This window comes from Thalassophryne amazonica, chromosome 8, assembly GCF_902500255.1.
Source record: "Thalassophryne amazonica chromosome 8, fThaAma1.1, whole genome shotgun sequence".
NCBI classification, from domain to species: domain Eukaryota; kingdom Metazoa; phylum Chordata; class Actinopteri; order Batrachoidiformes; family Batrachoididae; genus Thalassophryne; species Thalassophryne amazonica.
Genome location: NC_047110.1, coordinates 100,548,981 through 100,568,064, shown reverse-complemented (window position 1 = coordinate 100,568,064; position 19,084 = coordinate 100,548,981). Strand labels below are relative to the sequence as shown.

The 19,084-nt window shown below is 46.2% G+C and overlaps 1 protein-coding gene across 1 annotated transcript in view; it reads left to right on the top strand.

Annotated features, from left to right (window-relative positions):
- LOC117514967 (UPF0606 protein KIAA1549-like) overlaps positions 1 to 19,084 on the top strand; it is a 107,810-nt gene that overhangs the window by 36,919 nt on the left and 51,807 nt on the right. The window contains 6 exon segments of the mRNA XM_034175530.1: positions 1,106 to 1,265; positions 1,363 to 1,493; positions 2,083 to 2,166; positions 2,168 to 2,276; positions 3,758 to 3,817; positions 4,181 to 4,326. Coding sequence (XP_034031421.1) covers positions 1,106 to 1,265; positions 1,363 to 1,493; positions 2,083 to 2,166; positions 2,168 to 2,276; positions 3,758 to 3,817; positions 4,181 to 4,326 — 690 coding nt within the window.

Below are 19,084 nucleotides of genomic sequence, written 5' to 3'. Positions count from 1 at the left end.
CTCTGTGCCATGAAGTGGTGCAGATAGGAGGAGGAGGATGGACAGAGCCAGATGTGTGGCTTCATGCGGCTCTCGTCTCGCATGTTTTCCCAAACGTCATGCACATGCAGCAGGTGGAACACCTGAACGCTGAAGAGCACTGAAATTAGACTTTTAGCTGACTTGGTGTCAGCAGTCAAACTGAATGCGGTGCAGCAGGGTTTAATTGTGCACGCTCTTCTTCCTCCGCCGGACTGGAGGAGGTGCAGAGATGTCTGGCTGCACGTGAGTCTCCTCTCGCTCCTCTGGTTCCTCTGGCTCAGACTCGTTCTCCCACTCATCGGTTACAACAGCAGGTGGAACACCTGCAGGAGCGTCCTGAGGAGCTTCAGCAGGAACTGTGGAACGACACTTGGCTGACTTCGCGTCACTGTTCCTCTTCGGCAAACTGCATCAAACTGAACGCTGTGGAGCCGAGTTTAATTATGCGCACGTGACAGAAAACTGATTCATCGTGGCGCGCAGTGAAATGTGACGCCGCATTAATGTTGTGTCAAAACTTGACAGTTTCCGTGTCACTTCGTAAAACGCGTGACAGTTTGGGCTCCAAGAACCATCACAGGAACCACTACGAACGTTGTCACGTTCTATTATTCTATTAAGGATCACTACTCATCAAGATGGATCAACACGCTCAGTTGCGACCTCCACGACATGAGACGAAATGAGGGTGGTGTGACATTCGTGGAAGATTTTTTTGATAGGCAAAAACATGCTCCACGAATGTCAAGAATATCACGCACCAACACGCACTATTAAGAAACCTATTCAGATGCGTTAAGTCATGTTAAGAATGTCAGGAATGTGTCACGAATAACAGAAAATTACATTTGTAACACGTCTTGCTTATGTGTAAACGCACCTTTACTAAATGTTGCAGTGTTCTGTCAAGACAGTATTTTTGTCTACAGCTTGTATATGTCATCAGGCCAGTGTACATGCTTTTTTTGTGCGTGTGCTGTTACCTAAAATGTAGGTGTCACTCATAAACACATCCACCAACTTAACCGAGTGAATGACTATGTGATGTGAACCTTTTACACATATACCTGGTTTATGTCTGAAGGTTGTGGAGCCCCCACCAAAATTTGCATTTCGAGTAGTGTCTGGTCCAGTTGTCTATACAGCTATATCAGTCATCAGTGCTTTGCAAAGGTCTGGGCGCCGCTTCCTGTCTTTGTCTGCCAACCGGACAATTCCAGGCACTAAATATCAAGTCCACACAGGTAATTGACAGTTTATTAAAATTGTGTTTCAGTGTCGCGAGAAGCCACTCACTCTCAAGATTTATCATTTTGTGATGTCCTTGTGTTGTCTCTCCAGTGTTGCAATTTGTACCGAGCCATATAGATATACGTGTATGCAACTTCAGTGAGAGCCTTGAGAGAGGCTTAACCACGGCTTTTGCAGAAATGCGACAGCATACACAGGACTCAAGCAACTTTACAGTACAAGTGAGTTGAAATGAGGAAGGACGGCATTAGCACCTGTGCTAAATGTATGCTGTTATCTTTCCCAAATGTTTAAAGTACTTTGCCAGATACTGCTTTGCAAACAAGGACAAGACTACTTCATTGCATTTGTTGCATTGTTTGGAATTTGGTAAATTAATGAGGGAAGAAATCCTTGGGTAAAGTTAGGTCTGGTGGTCACCAAGACCACTGTTGCTTGTTAAAATTAATGCAAAAATGGTTATTTTAGAGATGTGGGAATGGACTAGTTGTCTACCAGGGTGAGTTCCAGCCAATCTCCAAGGCAGTTCATTGGATTTGTGGATGCAGCAAAGTGCAGCACCAACACATGCTGTCAGACGTGACTTGTAGTTGGGTAATATTACAGTTAAGGAATTACAATCATAGCAACTTTTAATTGTAAACTAAAATATGGCCAGATTTTGCTGTCATTGTAATTCGGTTACCATAGAATTTCCCAGTTGTAAGACCATCACTATATGTAATTTCCTTCATTTGACTTCTTGTACTTGAATCCTGCTCTAGTTGCTGAGTATTGATGTATTTATTGTTACCTGTATTATTTTTTTAGATTGTAAATATCACTATGGCTGCTTCCAACTACCAGCAGCAACAGGTTGTGAGGGAACCAGTGGACATAATTTGGACTGTGCATGGGTTCCAAGGGTTATCTGCTGGGATCAGAGGTCAGCAGTGCTCTCATGAAGTTCCCCGTGGTGGAATTCAGCTATTACATGGGCTTTCCTGTACTACAGATTGCTGAGCGTAAGTCCCTCAAGGTTTTATATATATATATAATATATATATATATAGATATATATATATAATATATATATATATATATATACAACGAGAAGCCGGGCATTGTACGTTTGAATGCGTGACACGGAGTCTAAGGCTGGGTTCACACAGCAGGATATTAGGCCGATATCGGACCCGATCTTCCCCATCCGACAGTCTTGAGGACGTCCTGACAATCGTGATGACGCTAAAGATATCTTATCAGATATTCCTCCCGTGTGTAGTGTGTTAAGAGCGCTCTGATCTGCGCAGAAGGCCGTCAGGAGCGCTCCGATCGCAAATCGGGGATATTCAACATGTTGGATTTTTTGACCCGATATCGCAGCGTTGTTGTGTCCTCCGACCAAAACAAGCTCACAGCCTGCTGAATGTGACGTGCAGCCAATCAGAAAGCGAGGTGACGACGCACGGAGTGGAAAATAAAATCAAACAGCTGTTCTGACTTACCAGAAAGTCCGGTGATCAGCGCTTTCTCCACTTCTTTAAAGAACGCCTTTTCTTTTCTTTTGTACCGTTTTTTCCCTCTGTTTTAAATAGTCCACAAAGTACCTCCGTTTGTTTACTCTGAAGTCATGTTTAATCTCAGAGATTTTGCGAGATTTCCTGTCTGAACTGTAAATGTTCGTGTGTGTGAAATCTGTTCGTGTGTGGGTGGTGTTGTCCTTACCGTGTGGCTGAACCCCACACACTGTACGACCAAACCTGTTAGATCCATGATTTTTTTATCTTCACCTGTGTGGTCTCTCAGGTTTTGGAAACCTAAAGATAATTTTAAAATCCGTGTCGTGTGAACCAGGTTTAAAACACCACAACGCAAGCAGAGTGGTGTTACTCCGCGAAGTGCATTCAAATTGTATAATGCATGGCTTCGAGTTGTTTAATTTGCTTATACCATGGTCCCACACAGTGAGCTAACACACAAATAGTTTATTTAAGTTAAATAGAACTTGATAAAAATGCAATAAGTATTTGGGACTGTTATATGCCAGTCTCAAGATATTTTCGTCCTTGGCAACCGTTCGCTTCTTCTTTCGCGTCTTCAGTCTTGGTCCAGTTCATCCGATGTTAAATATTAAAATTCACTTGGAAATTCATGTTTTATCACATTTCTGTCATTCACCTGTCAAAACACAGCTGATCTGCAATCAACTGATTTGTGCGTTGCTGTGGTGACGACCAGAGCGAAGTGATTTACAGTGACTTAACTTGCCGAACTACTTGTGTGGTGTACATGAAAATAATGCACGTCAGTTAGACATGAAATTCTCACTGACCATGGTATAAATAATATTAACCTTTTCCATTTGGTCATAATGGCACAATGATCCCTAAATTGTTTCCATTAGCTCCAAGATTGATGCGTGATTGTGTCACATTAACATTGACGGTGGCCTTAAAAAGACCAGAACATTTTATTTAAACGTCATTCTCTCCCTCCCCCCCAGCTTTCCATTATCCAGAGTTGAACACCAGCCAGCTGCTTCGTTCTTCATGGGTTAGAACAGGTACGAGATTATATAAGTTTTTTTTTTGTGATATATGGGCCAAAGTTACTAAGAAAATGGTTCAGCACATAATCAAATGATTTTGTTTGATTTTCTGGATTATTTATGTTAATAATCTCCAGATCCCAGAAGAAAGAGGAGATTGGCAGGAACGCACCATATCATAAACATTGGTTTCAGCAGCTCCTGGGAAAAATATATCAGATTTCTGTTAGTTTTTAGTCATTTATTTGCCTGTACATTCATTGATTACATTAAGTATTACAAATTTATTCTAAAGCTCAGGTCGAACTAAAGTGAATGCACCACACACAGTATGGGTAATGACTAATTGTTCATTGATGATTCATTTTCTCTCTATAGTGCTTCTGGGTGTGCTGGACCAGAAAGTGGGTGAGAGAACCTTCCAAGCCAATATGGAGCGTCGGATGGCCATGTTACTTGGGGAAGCAATGGGACTAATCAAACGTGTTAAAAGAGCCACCAGCATAGGAAACAGCAGCGTTCAGGTACTTTTATTCCTTATTACACTCAATGTTTGTGTTCACAGATGCCTTTGAGCTTTGGAGAAACTGACACAAACTTTAAATCAAGCTTCAGTCACTAATGTAGAAATGTATCCAGATGAAAATTATGTATCTGGGTAGCAGCAAACTGGTGAGATAATTGTACTAAGTATAAAACTTTTTTTCCTTTAGTAAACTTTAACTTTTAAACATAAACTTTCTCTTAATAGAGTATATCTTTAAACAGTGCTGTAGACAAATGTGTCCTTACATTCACAAAGCTGAGATTGTTCTGAGCATTTCAATATGCAACACATGGACATTGTATTCAAAGAAAGGGTGTTAAAAGGAGAATTTCTTAAGGTATGGTAAAACTGAGAAAATGCCCTTAGGGCTCAAAGGGATAAACGCTGCCTTATAACAAGCTGTTGTTTTAAATGTTGTCAAAACAGATGAAATGGAATAAACCGTAGTAAAAAATATTATCTTAATCAAATTTTTAAATCTCTTAAGTACCATGTTAAGCTGCGGTCACGCTGTTGCGGTAGTTACACTTGTTTCATGCAAATCAAAATCTGAATTTAGATACACAATTTTTCAAACAGCATACTGAGTTTTTACTCACCTTCAAAATACAAGGTGACTTTATGATCAGATGTATGGTCAGATTTTGTCAATGCTACACAATGTGTAAAGTCAAATAGAAGCACACATTTTCATACAGTCAAGTGTGTCTGTCTGCACACACAGTGGGGCTACAAAAATGGCACAATAAATTCTGAACTGAGATGCGTGTTGTGTGGGCCGCTTGAAGAGGAGGTACTGCTGGCCCACCACCAACAGAGGGCACCTGCCTGGAGTGCGGCTCCAGGCACCAGAGGGCGCTGCCGCCTCACAGGAGCAGCCGGGGTGACAGCTTTCACTTATCACCTACGGACAGCTGTCACCAATCATCTGATCTTCAGTGGTATATCAGCAAGACGACATCTCCACCTCTTTGCCGAGATATCGCTCTACCAAGGAGGTAACGTTCTCAGCTGACTGTGAATATCTGTTGCTTGTGTGTGTTGGACAGCAGATATTCTGTTTCTTTTTTCGACGAGAGGTGGAGTGGTTTTCCCACCATACGTGTTGCTGGGTGCACACGCACCCCATCAACTGTTTTTGGTCCTCGCCAGCAGTACCAGATCTGACAAGCGGAGGCCAGTGGCCACCGGGGTGTTCGGGACTTGGCGGCTCCAGTATTCCGGGGTTCGGTGTGGCGGAGGAAATCGTGTGGTTCCGGTTCTGCTTTGGACGGACGTCTCTTACCTTCGAGCCTGCCCACGTGACACATTTTTTGTGAATTGACTACTTGTCTACAATTGTAATTCGCAGTGTTGGTTGTGCTTCTTCACAACAGTAAAGTGTTGTTATTTGACTTCCTCCATTGTCCGTTCATTTGCGCCCCCTGTTGTGGGTCCGTGCTCCTACACTTTCACACAGGAGATCTCGGCCAACGTCAGGGACCCCGAGGGCGTCAACCGGCTGTTGAACGGCCAATGGAAGAACAGGGCGCACAGGCGTCTGCAGGAGGAATGATCGGTGAGTTGCAGCGAATCCTCACCAGCCTTTACGGCTCGGTTGGATCTAATGACCGAGCAGAACGTCCTCCTTAACCGCAGGGTGGAAGCTCTCGCCGCTCAGGTGGAAGCGCGCCCTCAGGGCGCTGCTGCGGCTCTCCCTCCTGTCGATCCTGTGCGCAACGTTGACATTCACAGGTCGTTCAACGACCCCTCCCACCTTCCCCTGAAGCATACATAAGGCCCTCCAGAGCCGTACGGGGGTTGTGTGGAGACGTGCGCGGACTTTCTTATGCAGTGTTCGCTCGTCTTCGCACAACGTCCCGTCATGTACACGACTGATGCTAGCAAGATAGCTTATGTTATAACACTGCTTTGCGGTGAGGCACGCGCTTGGGCTACAGCGCTCTGGGAGCAAAATTCACGGCTCCTTCAGACATATGATGGGTTTGTGAGGGAGTTCAGAACAGTGTTCGATCACCCAAATAGAGGAGAGACCGCTTCAGCCGTGGCTGCTGTCAATGAGACAGGGGCGCCGGAGCGCAGCTGCTTATGCAGTCGACTTCCGCATCGCGGCTGCGAGGTCCGGCTGGAATAGCACGGCCCTCCGTGCCGCCTTCGTAAACGGACTGTCGTTGGTCCTGAAGGAGCACCTGGTGGCTAAGGACGAACCGCGGGATTTAGACGGGCTTATTGATCTGGTTATAACGATTAGACAATCGGTTAGAAGAACGCCGTCGGGAACGAGATGAAGGGCGTGGCCGGGCACACGCCGTCCCTCTCCCTTCCGGTTCCAACCGAGCTCCGCCCTCCCCACGCTCCACAGCCTCTTCGCTCCGTGTGGTTACAGCTCCTCCTGCTGATGAAGCTATGGACACGAGCAGGGCCACATTCAGACCACCGGATAGACAGAGGAGGCTGGTCCGCGGAGCGTGCTTTGTTTGTGGCTCGATAGAGCATCAAGTGAGGGACTGCCCCGAGCGGTTAAACACCAACGCCCGCCCCTAGAAACTGGGCTAGGGGCGGGCCAAGACATTCACGTGGGACACACCCGTATTGCCACACGACTCCCGGTTACAATCCTTTATGAGGATTTAACCCTTCAGGCCCCAGCACTGGTGGACACGGGCTCTGAAGGGAATTTGCTAGACAGCAAATGGGCCAGGGAGGCAGGGCTCCCTCTGGTGGCACTTACTTCACCTGTGCAAGTACGGGCACTAGATGGCTCCCTACTCCCTTTAATCACACATAAGACACCTCCAGTAACTCTGGTGGTGTCAGGGAACCACCGGGAGGAAATCGAGTTTTTTGTGACTCATGCCACCTCCCGCGTGATTCTCGGGTTCCCCTGGATGTTAAAACACAATCCCCGGATCGATTGGCCGTCCGGGGTAGTGGTTCAGTGGAGCGAGACCTGCCATCGGGTATGTTTAGGTTCCTCGGTTCCTCCCAGTTCCCAGGCTAAGGAGGAGGTCAGAGCCCCGCCCAATCTCGGGACAGTGCCGGTGGAGTACCATGACCTTGTGGACGTGTTCAGCAAGGATCTGGCGCTCACCCTTCCCCCGCACCGCCCGTACGATTGTGCCATTGATTTGGTTCCAGGCGTTGAGTTTCCGTCCAGCAGGCTGTACAACCTCTCACGACCTGAGCGCGAATCAATGGAGACCTACATCCAGGACTCTTTAGCTGCCGGGTTGATCCGGAATTCCACCTCCCCGATGGGTGCAGGTTTCTTTTTTGTGGGGAAAAAGGATGGCGGACTACGTCCATGCATTGATTACAGGGGGCTGAACGAAATCACGGTTCGTAACCGATACCCATTGCCCTTGTTGGATTCAGTGTTCACGCCCCTGCATGGAGCCCAAATGTTCACTAAGCTGGATCTTAGAAATGCGTATCACCTGGTTCGGATCCGGAAGGGAGACGAGTGGAAGACGGCATTTAACACCCCCTTAGGTCACTTTGAGTACCTGGTCATGCCGTTCGGTCTTACAAACGCCCCCGGGACGTTCCAAGCATTGGTTAATGATGTCTTGCGGGATTTCCTGCACCGATTCGTCTTCGTATATCTGGACGATATACTCATCTTTTCTCCGGATCCTGAGACCCATGTCCGGCATGTACGTCAGGTCCTGCAGCGGTTGTTAGAGAACCGGCTGTTTGTGAAGGGCGAGAAGTGCGAGTTCCACCGCACTTCTTTGTCCTTCCTGGGGTTTATCATCTCCCCTAACTCCGTCGCTCCTGATCCGGCTAAGGTCGCGGCGGTGAGAGACTGGCCCCAACCCACCAGCCGTAGGAAGCTGCAACAGTTCCTCGGCTTTGCTCATTTCTACAGGAGGTTCATTAAGGGCTACAGTCAGGTAGTTAGCCCCCTGACAGCCCTGACCTCACCAAAAGTCCCCTTCACCTGGTCGGATCATTGCGATGCCGCGTTCAAGGAGTTGAAACAGCGCTTCTCGTCTGCACCCGTTCTGGTGCAGCCCGATCCTAGTCGCCAGTTAGTGGTTGAAGTGGACGCCTCGGACTCAGGGATAGGAGCTGTGCTTTCCCAGAGCGGGAAGACCGATAAGGTCCTTCACCCATGTGCCTATTTTTCCCGCAGGTTGACCCCGGCCGAACGGAACTATGACGTCGGCAATCGAGAACTCCTTGCGGTGAAAGAGGCTCTTGAAGAGTGGAGACATCTGTTGGAGGGAACGTCCGTGCCATTCACGGTTTTCACTGACCACCGGAACCTGGAGTATATCAGGACCGCCAAGCGGCTGAACCCCAGGCAAGCCCGCTGGTCACTGTTCTTCGGGGCCGTTTTGACTTCCGGATCACCTACCGTCCCGGGACCAAAAACCAGAGATCGGATGCCTTGTCCCGGGTACATGAAGATGAAGTCAAAGCGGAGTTGTCGGATCCACCGGAACCCATCATCCCGGAGTCCACTATCGTGGCCACCCTCACCTGGCACGTAGAGAGAACCGTCCGGGAGGCCCTGGCACGAAGCCCGGACCCCGGAACTGGGCCGAAGAACAGACTCTACGTCCCACCAGAGGCTAGGGCTGCAGTCCTGGACTTCTGTCACGGCTCCAAGCTCTCCTGTCATCCAGGGGTGCGAAGAACCGTGGCAGTTGTCCGGCAGCACTTCTGGTGGGCGTCCCTAGAGGCCGACGTCCGGGATTATATCCAGGCCTGCACCACCTGCGCCAGGGGCAAGGCTGATCATCGCAGGGCTTCGGGACTGCTCCAGCCGCTACCCGTGCCTCATCGCCCCTGGTCCCACATCGGCCTGGATTTTGTCACGGGCCTTCCACCGTCCCAGGGCAACACCACCATCCTCACGATAGTGGACCGATTCTCCAAGGCGGCCCACTTCGTGGCCCTCCCGAAGCTCCCGACTGCCCAGGAGACAGCGGACCTCCTGGTCCACCACGTCGTCCGGCTGCATGGGATTCCAACAGACATCGTCTCCGATCGCGGTCCCCAGTTCTCCTCGCACGTCTGGAGGAGCTTCTACCACGGTGAGTCTCTCATCCGGGTATCATCCCCAGACCAACGGGCAAGCAGAACGGGCCAATCAGGAGGTGGAACAGGCCCTGCGTTGCGTGACGGCCGCGCACCCGGCGGCCTGGAGTACCCATTTGGCCTGGATCGAGTATGCCCATAACAGCCCGGTGTCGTCAGCCACCGGCCTCTCCCCTTTTGAGGTGTGTCTGGGGTACCAGCCTCCTTTGTTTCCGGTGGTTGAGGGAGAGGTCGGTGTGCCCTCGGTTCAGGCCCACCTGCGGAAGTGCCGTCGGGTGTGGCGTGCCGCCCGTTCTGCTTTGCTGAGGGCCCCGATGAGGACGAAAGCCCATGCAGACCGTTGGCGGACCCCGGCCCCTACGTATCGGCCAGGGCAGGAAGTGTGGTTGTCAACAAAGGACATTCCCCTCCAAGTGATCTCACCTAAACTGCAGGATCGGTACATCGGTCCATTTAAAATCCTCAAGGTCATCAGTCCAGCCGCGGTGAGGCTTCAGCTTCCGGCTTCACTGCGGATCCATCCCGTTTTCCATGTGTCCCGGATTAAGCCACATCACACCTCACCCCTCTGTACTCCAGGTCCGGCACCACCTCCTGCCCGGATCATCGATGGCGAGCCGGCTTGGACTGTGCGCCGGCTCTTGGATGTCCGAAGGATGGGCCGGGGCTTCCAGTATTTGGTGGACTGGGAGGGGTACGGCCCCGAAGAACGCTCCTGGGTGAAGAGGAGCTTCATCCTGGACCCGGCCCTCCTGGCCGATTTCTACCGCCGCCACCCGGACAAGCCTGGTCGGGCGCCAGGAGGCGCCCGTTGAGGGGGTGGTCCTGTTGTGTGGGCCGCTGAAGAGGAGGTACTGCTGGCCCACCACCACCAGAGGGCACCCTGCCTGGAGTGCGGGCTCCAGGCACCAGAGGGCGCTGCCGCCTCACAGGAGCAGCCGGGGTGACAGCTGTCACTTATCACCTACTACAGCTGTCACCAATCATCTGATCTTCAGTGGTATATCAGCAAGACGACATCTCCACCTCTTTGCCGAGATATCGCTCTACCAAGGAGGTAACGTTCTCAGCTGACTGTGAATATCTGTTGCTTGTGTGTATTGGACAGCAGATATTCTGTTTCTTTTTTCGACGAGAGGTGGAGGTGGTTTTCCCCACCATACGTGTTACTGGGTGCACACGCACCCACATCTAACTGTTTTTGTTCCTCGCCAGCAGTACCAGATCCGACAAGCGGAGGCAGTGGCCACCTGGGTGTTCGAGACTTGGCGGCTCCAGTATTCCCGGGGTTCGGTGGCGGAGGAAATCGTGTGGTTCCGGTTCTGCTTTGGACGGACGTCTCTTATCTTCGAGCCTGCCCACGTGACACATTTTTTGTGAATTGACTACTTGTCTACAATTGTAATTCGCCGTGTTGGTTGTGCTTCTTCACAACAGTAAAGTGTTGTTATTTGACTTCCTCCATTGTCCGTTCATTTGCGCCCCCTGTTGTGGGTCCGTGTTCCTACACTTTCACAACAATGCGATCCAAATCCCACCTGATCTTGGGAAATTCAACATCCCAGTTAAAGTTTCATGAGGTGAATTGAAGGCTCAGGTAAAGCTGGGATGATACTTACCTCCCGATACAATATTATACTTGCATGGCAATCGATATATATCATGTTTTTAAGAAATGTGATTCTGCATGTATTGTAGTTTGATATTACAATACATTGTGATTTTCTTTGCATTTTTAGTACCAGTGGAACATGGGAAAAGTTGAATAATACACATATGCTCATAAGTGGTGCTGGTGTGTGCTTTAAAAAAAAGAATTACAGAAAACACAGAGGGAAGCTCTTTTCATACAATCTGTTGCACCTGAGCACCAGTTTTGTGCACGGCTGATGCTATACATCTGTATATCATAAATTTATTAAAAAAAAACTCACATCTTAAGTTACATTTCCCCGGGAGAACTGTACGGCGTATTTGGTAAGAAAATAATTTGGTGCATTTTGAAGTAAACTACTTCCTGCCAGGGTCTTTGACAACTGACTCGGCTGTATTAAAAAGTGGCAAATACAGTGTATATTTGGGTTTTGCAAATGTCCTATTAATTGGGATATCACATCTGCTATGGTGTATCAGGCAGAAGAACTCTTCTTGCTATCTTGGCTTAAATTATTTATTTATTTATTTTTCCTCTGTGCTTGGTGTGAAAATTGGACAGTAAGTTCCACCGCCGATGGGACGGCATCGTGTTTGGATCAGCCTGCATTAATGAGAAACTTTTGCAGTCTCTGGCTGCCACTTGTGAAAGTACATATTTGTCACTGAAATTTGATCTTCAGGTAAATATTACAGTAAAAAAAAGACTTGTACTCCAGAAAATATGGTAAACATTGCAATATCATTAGTTTCACCCCCATCCGTAGCATTTGGTATGGCTGCTTTTTGGCAACAAAAAATGCTTCTTCATTAATTACACAACAAATGTTGAAGCATCTTAAATTAGAAGTTTGCTGAAGAATTACTCACCAGCTCTGGAAAGTGCTTCCTTCCTTGTGCGGCTTATATCATCATTCCCTGAGGTAAGATCGCTTGAACTACCTTTCCTCAGTACTGAGGGCTTATTATGTGAGTGCTGCAGTGTTTGCAGCCACTGAAAGCCTTACTGCTTTACTAATCAGGCTCTGCCTTTTGTGGGTTTGCTGTGCACCTGCTTCGCTCATCTCTAAAGGAACAGGACAGTGCTCTGTGTCCATGGTAACCGCATCTCCTTTCGGCCCAGGGCAAGCTACTCAAAGACCACAACCTTAAAAGTCCTTATTTCCTCTTTGTCATTTCTCTGGTTCTGTTTCTTGATGGTTCCTTTGAGCCACAGAGTTACTAAGAGCAGATTAATTATTAACCATTTCTTTTTGTCTGTATCCCACAGTGAGGATGATTAAGCCCATTCCTGTTGGGAAGGCACACTTCATAACAAAAGACTTCAGCATGAGGGAAACAGATGAAAACATTTAGATAAAAGGGAATATGTTTGAGAAAGTATGGAAGCATATTTCATCTGGCATTATCACGTGTGGATGCACACAGTGATCTTTAAACAGCTTGTTGAACTGAAAAATGCTGTCCTCAGTTGAGAAGTTTTTTTTTTTTTTTACTTTGTCTCCCACACAGCTGCCTTCATAAAATCTGCAGAGTAATTTGGGAAACCAGAGTGCCATGTTGGTGGTGAGCATTCAGTGTCAGACTGGTTGCTGTATTTAGATCTGTACTTCTACTCTCTGGCATTCTTTCTCCCTTTTTAAAATGATTCTTTTCACAATCAAGAATATGTCTCCTTACCACCCGTGAGCTGTTGTTCATTTTTGTGTGTCTAATCAGCAGCAAATGCTCGATTCAGACTTCTCAAACATCTGCTGCATTATCCACTTACAGTACTTAGGTTTATTGATTCATGTTCTCATCTGCACCCAATCATAATCATTCAGGCATAGAGTGATCAGGTTAGCATTCACTGTCACTGCACCTACAGCAAATGATACTTGGTGCTGAAATTCATTTCAAGCTCATCACTGTTCTGATTTCTGGCCCTCATTGTTTGACAGTTGTGACTCGGTCTGTTTTTCTGACTGGGTTCGGAGGTCCTGCAGGTGGCCACTTGTCAGTTGGCTGTTGGCTCTGCTCTATACCAGAAGTTAGGTTTTCCCGGACTCTGCGACAGCAATTTATCATCCATTTAATATCCATTTAACATGTATCCTGCCCCATATTCACCTTAAATGTATCTGAGCTGTTTCTTATACGATAATGTCCTCACTGGCATTTGCAATCGGGTGGTTGACTCGCACTTTTTAGGTGCATTCAGTATCGAATACTGTAGTGATGGTGTCCTGCTGGATGGTGATGGGATTACAGTTAGTATAAATCTCAGACACATTTCAGTTGAGATGAAGGTGCTTTCTGGTATTCAAGAGGAAATACAACACACTTGTACACGGAAGAGTCGATTGCAGGTGTTCTGTCAGTTGAGTCTTCAGTGTTGCTCAAATTTTAGTACTCAAATTAGTTAAAAATGTAGGTATCAATGCTTCTTTTGATTATAGTGCTTGTTGTTAACAAGTTCATCAGGTTGTGTGTGTTTGTTCTTTGTAGCCTTGAAAGGATACTGTCGTTGAGTCTACCAGAGCTTCTATACATATATTTATATTAACATTTCAAAGACATCCATCTTTTAGTGCCTTTTGAACATAACGATTGAGGTGACTCACACTGCAGACCTTGGATTGAATCCTTTAGGATCCCTTGTCTGGCACTTAGACACACAAGCTGATTATGGCTGTGTGTTTCTGGGAAAACGATTGAGTCAGAGTTCTCTGGATGATGCTGTGAGTCCATTCATATTGTTTATCAGTGCATTTTGTTGGCCTTTTTACAGAGCACTGCCAAAATATTTTGGTTTCTATCAAAAGTGAGAGCCAACCTTTTTCAAGAACGTTTTGCAAAAATGGGCTCATTCGCAAAATTTGAGTGTCTCACAGTATTGAAAAATAATTTTCAAATGTTCTTAAGATGCCCTTTTAAGCACACCTGCCACATAATGCACTTACACTTGGTGTGGACCAGACCCAATGTTATCACCATTTTGGGAAAAAATAATCTTCCAAAGCCGTATTGCTGTTGAACTGATGTCGTTTAAAAAAGTTTGCCTTTCTTCTCCATCTTAGACTAAATCTCAGATTTTATAAAAAAAAAAAAATACATTACTAATTTAATAAATTTTGCTTTTAATTAGGGCACATCAAGGGAGTTTCACCTTCACTTCCAACCTGGTCCTTTCTGTGTGGTGTTTACGTGGGTTCCCTTCGGGTGCTCTGGCTTTCTCCCACTTCCAAAGACATTCAAGATTGGTGAATTGGTGACTCTAAATTGAATGTAGCTGTGAGTGACAGTATGAATGTGTTTCTGTGTATATGTGACCCTGTGATTGACTGGCGGGCTATCTGGGTGCGCCCTGCCTCTTGCCCAGTGACTGCTTGGATAGGACCCCCACACACACACACACATACATTCAATGACCCTCGGTTGGAATAAGCAGGTTCAGAAAATGAATGAATGAATGCTGTTAGTCAAGTAAACCAACTAACCATCTTTCTAACACCTTCCCAAGGGCAAGGATTGAGGTTAAAAAAAAAACACTTGAGAATGGGGCCAAATACTGTTAGATACCATAAATGAGATTTAATGGTTTGAAATGTGTTTGTGGTTCGTTATTGTGACAGCAGTAGTGGAGATAGTATCAGCGTTATTACATAACATATTGTTTGGCTTTGTTTTGATCTTCTAGGAAGGATGGAGTCATGGGGGGGGCATAGCTAGCCCATTATGCCTTACACGGTCAAGACAAAATCTGTACTTTCAGATTTTTAGAGATTTGTGTACATAAAAGGACAAACCAAATGATGAAAGCACCGAACATAAAACTATCAGATTCAAGATAAATGCACAAAGTCCGTTATCAAAGACATTTCAATATGTGCCTGTCATTAAAAGAAATTGGAGATAATCTGTGAATGTGCAGTTTCATGTTTAATTTGGATCTGTCATCTTTACAACACATTTAAAGTGAGTGAAAGGTAACTGTGGAGTCAAACAAATAAGAATATACATTTAATTGTGGCTGTCAGGAAAAACTCAAGATAAATGTTACAAGGTTCCACAGAAAATGAGGTGCTACGCTCTTCATTAAAAACTCATTTTTAGTAGCATGAAGACGTTTTGCTCATTAGAACCTTCATTAAATATTAATTTTACGATGTCGAAACTGTAGTACTTTGTCTTCCATGGATCCTGTGCTTATTTTTAGAAGCAATTGCGTTTAGTCTATCCACTAGAAATATTGAACTGGAGACATCACAATGTGATGTAGGTTTATGGATGTGATGAAGGACGCGGAGTGACCGGTACCAGCCAATAGAAGAAGACAACACCAACATATGCTACGTCATAAATTTATATTAAAATGGAAATAGATGATGCATACAGCCATTGCATGTCTTTCTTTTGATTAGAAAATAGCAAAGCCACTGTATTATATTCCCATAACTCACAATAATGTTGACATTATTAGGTTTACATTTACGCTGCCACGATTAGTGGAGCAACAATCTTGCCTATTACTGTGGCGACACATTAAACCCTCATCTATGACTGAGCTCGAAGCTAGACTGCCTGATATTTTAGCTTCAAGTTTGGAGAATGCTCAATCAGTTGACAATTTTGCGGATAGTTTAAATTCAGTGCTCAAAACTACACTTGATAAGGTTGCGCCACCTCTATTAAAATCACACCTTCCCAAAGCACAGTCGCCTTGGTTCAAGGGTTACTTGCATGACCTCAGGCAGAAGGCTAGAGATTTGGAATGGAAATGGCGTAGCTCCAAATTAGAGGTGTTCCACCTTGCGTGGCGTGATGCTATCATAGATTATAAGCATGCACTATTGACTACAAAGCTGGCCTATTATTCTGATTTGATCAATTAAAAACAAGCATAATTCAAAGTTTTTGTTTGACACTAGCATTTCTCCTCTATGGGCAGCCACCTGTTAGTCACTATCCCTTTTCAGCACAGGACTTCTTGGATTATTTCGAGAAGAAAATGGAGGACATTAGGTTGAGCATATCTCAGCATGCCTTGGCCCAGCCACTACACCCTGCTATAGAAGTGGGTCCTACCACTGATGTTACCTAGGGTCCATCTTAGCCCCCCTGCTTTTTTCCCTTTATGTGGCACTTCTCTGGAATATACGAGGGCTGTCAATAAAGTAACGGTCCTTTTTATTTTTTTCAAAAACTATATGGATTTCATTCATATGTTTTTACGTCAGACATGCTTGAACCCTCGTGCGCATGCGTGAGTTTTTCCACGCCTGTCGGTGACGTCATTCGCCTGTGAGCACTCCTTGTGGGAGGAGTCGTCCAGCCCCTCGTCGGAATTCCTTTGTCTGAGAAGTTGCTGAGAGACTGGCGCGTTGTTTGATCAAAATTTTTTCTAAACCTGTGAGACACATCGAAGTGGACACGGTTCGAAAAATTAAGCTGGTTTTCAGTGAAAATTTTAACGGCTGATGAGAGATTTTGAGGTGATTCTGTCGCTTTAAGGACTTCCCACGGTGCGAGACGTCGCGCAGCGCTCTCAGGCAGCGTCATCAGCCTGTTCAAGCTGAAAACCTCCACATTTCAGGCTCTATTGATCCAGGACGTCGTGAGAGAACAGAGAAGTTTCAGAAGAAGTCGGTTTCAGCATTTTATCCGGATATTCCACTGTTAAGGGAGATTTTTTTAATGAAAGACGTGTGGACGGGTCCGCGCGTCGGGACGCAGCCGACGCGACGCTCCGCCACATGAAAAACACCTCTGTTGAAAGCCTTAAGGACAAGTTGGAACATGTCCTGCTGTTAAACAATTTCTCATATACTCACTCCACTGAAAGCCATCAAAAACCACCTGGATTTTACAAATGGTTATCAACACAGAGGTGTTTTTCCTGTGCCGCCGCACCGCGTCGGCTGCGTCCCGACGCGCGGACCCGTCCGCACGTCTTTCATTAAAAAAATCTCCTTTAACAGTGGAATATCCGGATAAAATGCTGAAACCGACTTCTTCTGAAACTTCTCTGTTCTCTCACGACGTCCTGGATCAATAGAGCCTGAAATGTGGAGGTTTTCAGCTTGAACAGGCTGACGACGGCGGCTGAGAGCGCTGCGCGACGCCTCGCACCGTGGGAAGTCCTTAAAGCGACAGTATCACCTCAAAATCTCTCATCAGCCGTTAAAATTTTCACTGAAAACCAGCTTAATTTTTCGAACCGTGTCCACTTCGATGTGTCTCACAGGTTTAGAAAAAACTTTGATCAAACAACGCGTCAGTCTCTCAGCAACTTCTCAGACAAAGGAATTCCGACGAGGGGCTGGACGACTCCTCCCACAAGGAGTGCTCACAGGCGAATGACGTCACCGACAGGCATGGAAAAACTCACGCATGCGCACGAGGGTTCAAGCATGTCTGACGTAAAAACATATGAATGAAATCCATATAGTTTTTGAAAAAAATAAAAAGGACCATTGCTTTATTGACAGACCTCGTATTGCAGCATTTTGGGATTCCCTTTCATTGCTGTGCTGATGCTACTCAATTGTACTGCCGATAACTGCTGGTAATCTCATTCACATAAAATCTTTTGAAGATTGTCTTGTATCAGTGAGAAGTTGGATGTCAAGTAACTTCCTACTTTTAAACTCTGATAAGACTGAAATGATGGTTCTTGGTCCAGCGAGGCATCGGCATCAATTTGACCAGCTAGCACTCACCTTAGGTTTATGTGTTACACATCATACGGACAAAGTGAGGAACCTTGGGGTAATTTTTGATCCTGCGTTGTCTTTTGACCTCCACATTAGAGACATTACAGGAACTGCTTTCTTCCATCTGCGAAATATAGTGAAGATTCGTCCCATCCTGTCTATGGCTGATGCTGAGACTCTGATCCATGCATTTATTTAGTCTAGATTGGGCTATTGCAATGCTCTATTTTCTGGTTTACCGCAGTCCAGCATTAGGGGTCTTCACCTGGTTCAAAATGCTGCTTCCAGACTCTTGACACGAAGCAGAACGTTTGACCATATTACGCCCATTTTGGCATCCCTTCACTGGCTTCCTGTCCCAGTGAGTTCAGATTTTAAGGTTCTGCTACTAGTCTATAAAATTGTTCACAGACTGGCACCTCCCTACCTGGCTGACCTGGTTAAGCCCTATGTACCAGCTTGGGCCCTGCGTTTGCAGGGTGCAGGACTTCTCTGTGTTCCCAGGGTGAATAAAAAGTCTGCCGTTCACGCTGTGGAATGACCTCCTCCGACGTACATAAGGATTTCAGATGCTGTGGAGACTTTTAAATCCAGACTAAAGACATATTTGTCATCCTTGTTTTACCACTAGTATATTGTGTTATTATGTGTTTTATTCTTTTACTTTTTATGGTTTTGCTTTTATTATGTTTTTAATGTTTTAGTTTATTTTTGTTGGGAAAGTGTAGTGACACGGACCCACAACAGGGGGCGTAAATGAACGGACAATGGAAGGAGACAAATTATAACACTTTACTGTTGTGAATGTCACAACCAAACACAGCAGATTCAGAATGTGCAACAGTCAATTAATAAAGGTGTCGTGTGGGCAGGCTCGACGATAGGAGACGCCCGTCTGGAAACGAACTGGAACCACACGATTTCCACCGCCACCTGAACCCGAGGAATACTGGAGCCGCCAAGTCCCGGAGTCCCCAGGTGGCCACCTTCCCGGCGTGTCGGATCTGGTACTGCTGGCAGAAAGCAAAAGACAGTCAAAGGGTGGGTGTGTGAACACCCAGTAACAATGGTGGGAATGCCACCTCCACCTCTCACTCAACACGTTGCAGCGGTCTCAGATGAAAAGGAGCGCCGTCTTGCACAGCCTCCGTAAAAACGACCGGTTCTCCTGCAAACACTCACAATAACAGATTTATAAATCACAAAAGGCTGAGAGTATTACCTCCAGATGAAGATGATATCTCGGCAGTTTGGTGGAGGTGTCTTCCTGCTTTTATACCAGATGTGATGATTAGTGACAGCTGTCACGGATGATGGGTGACAGCTGTCACCACA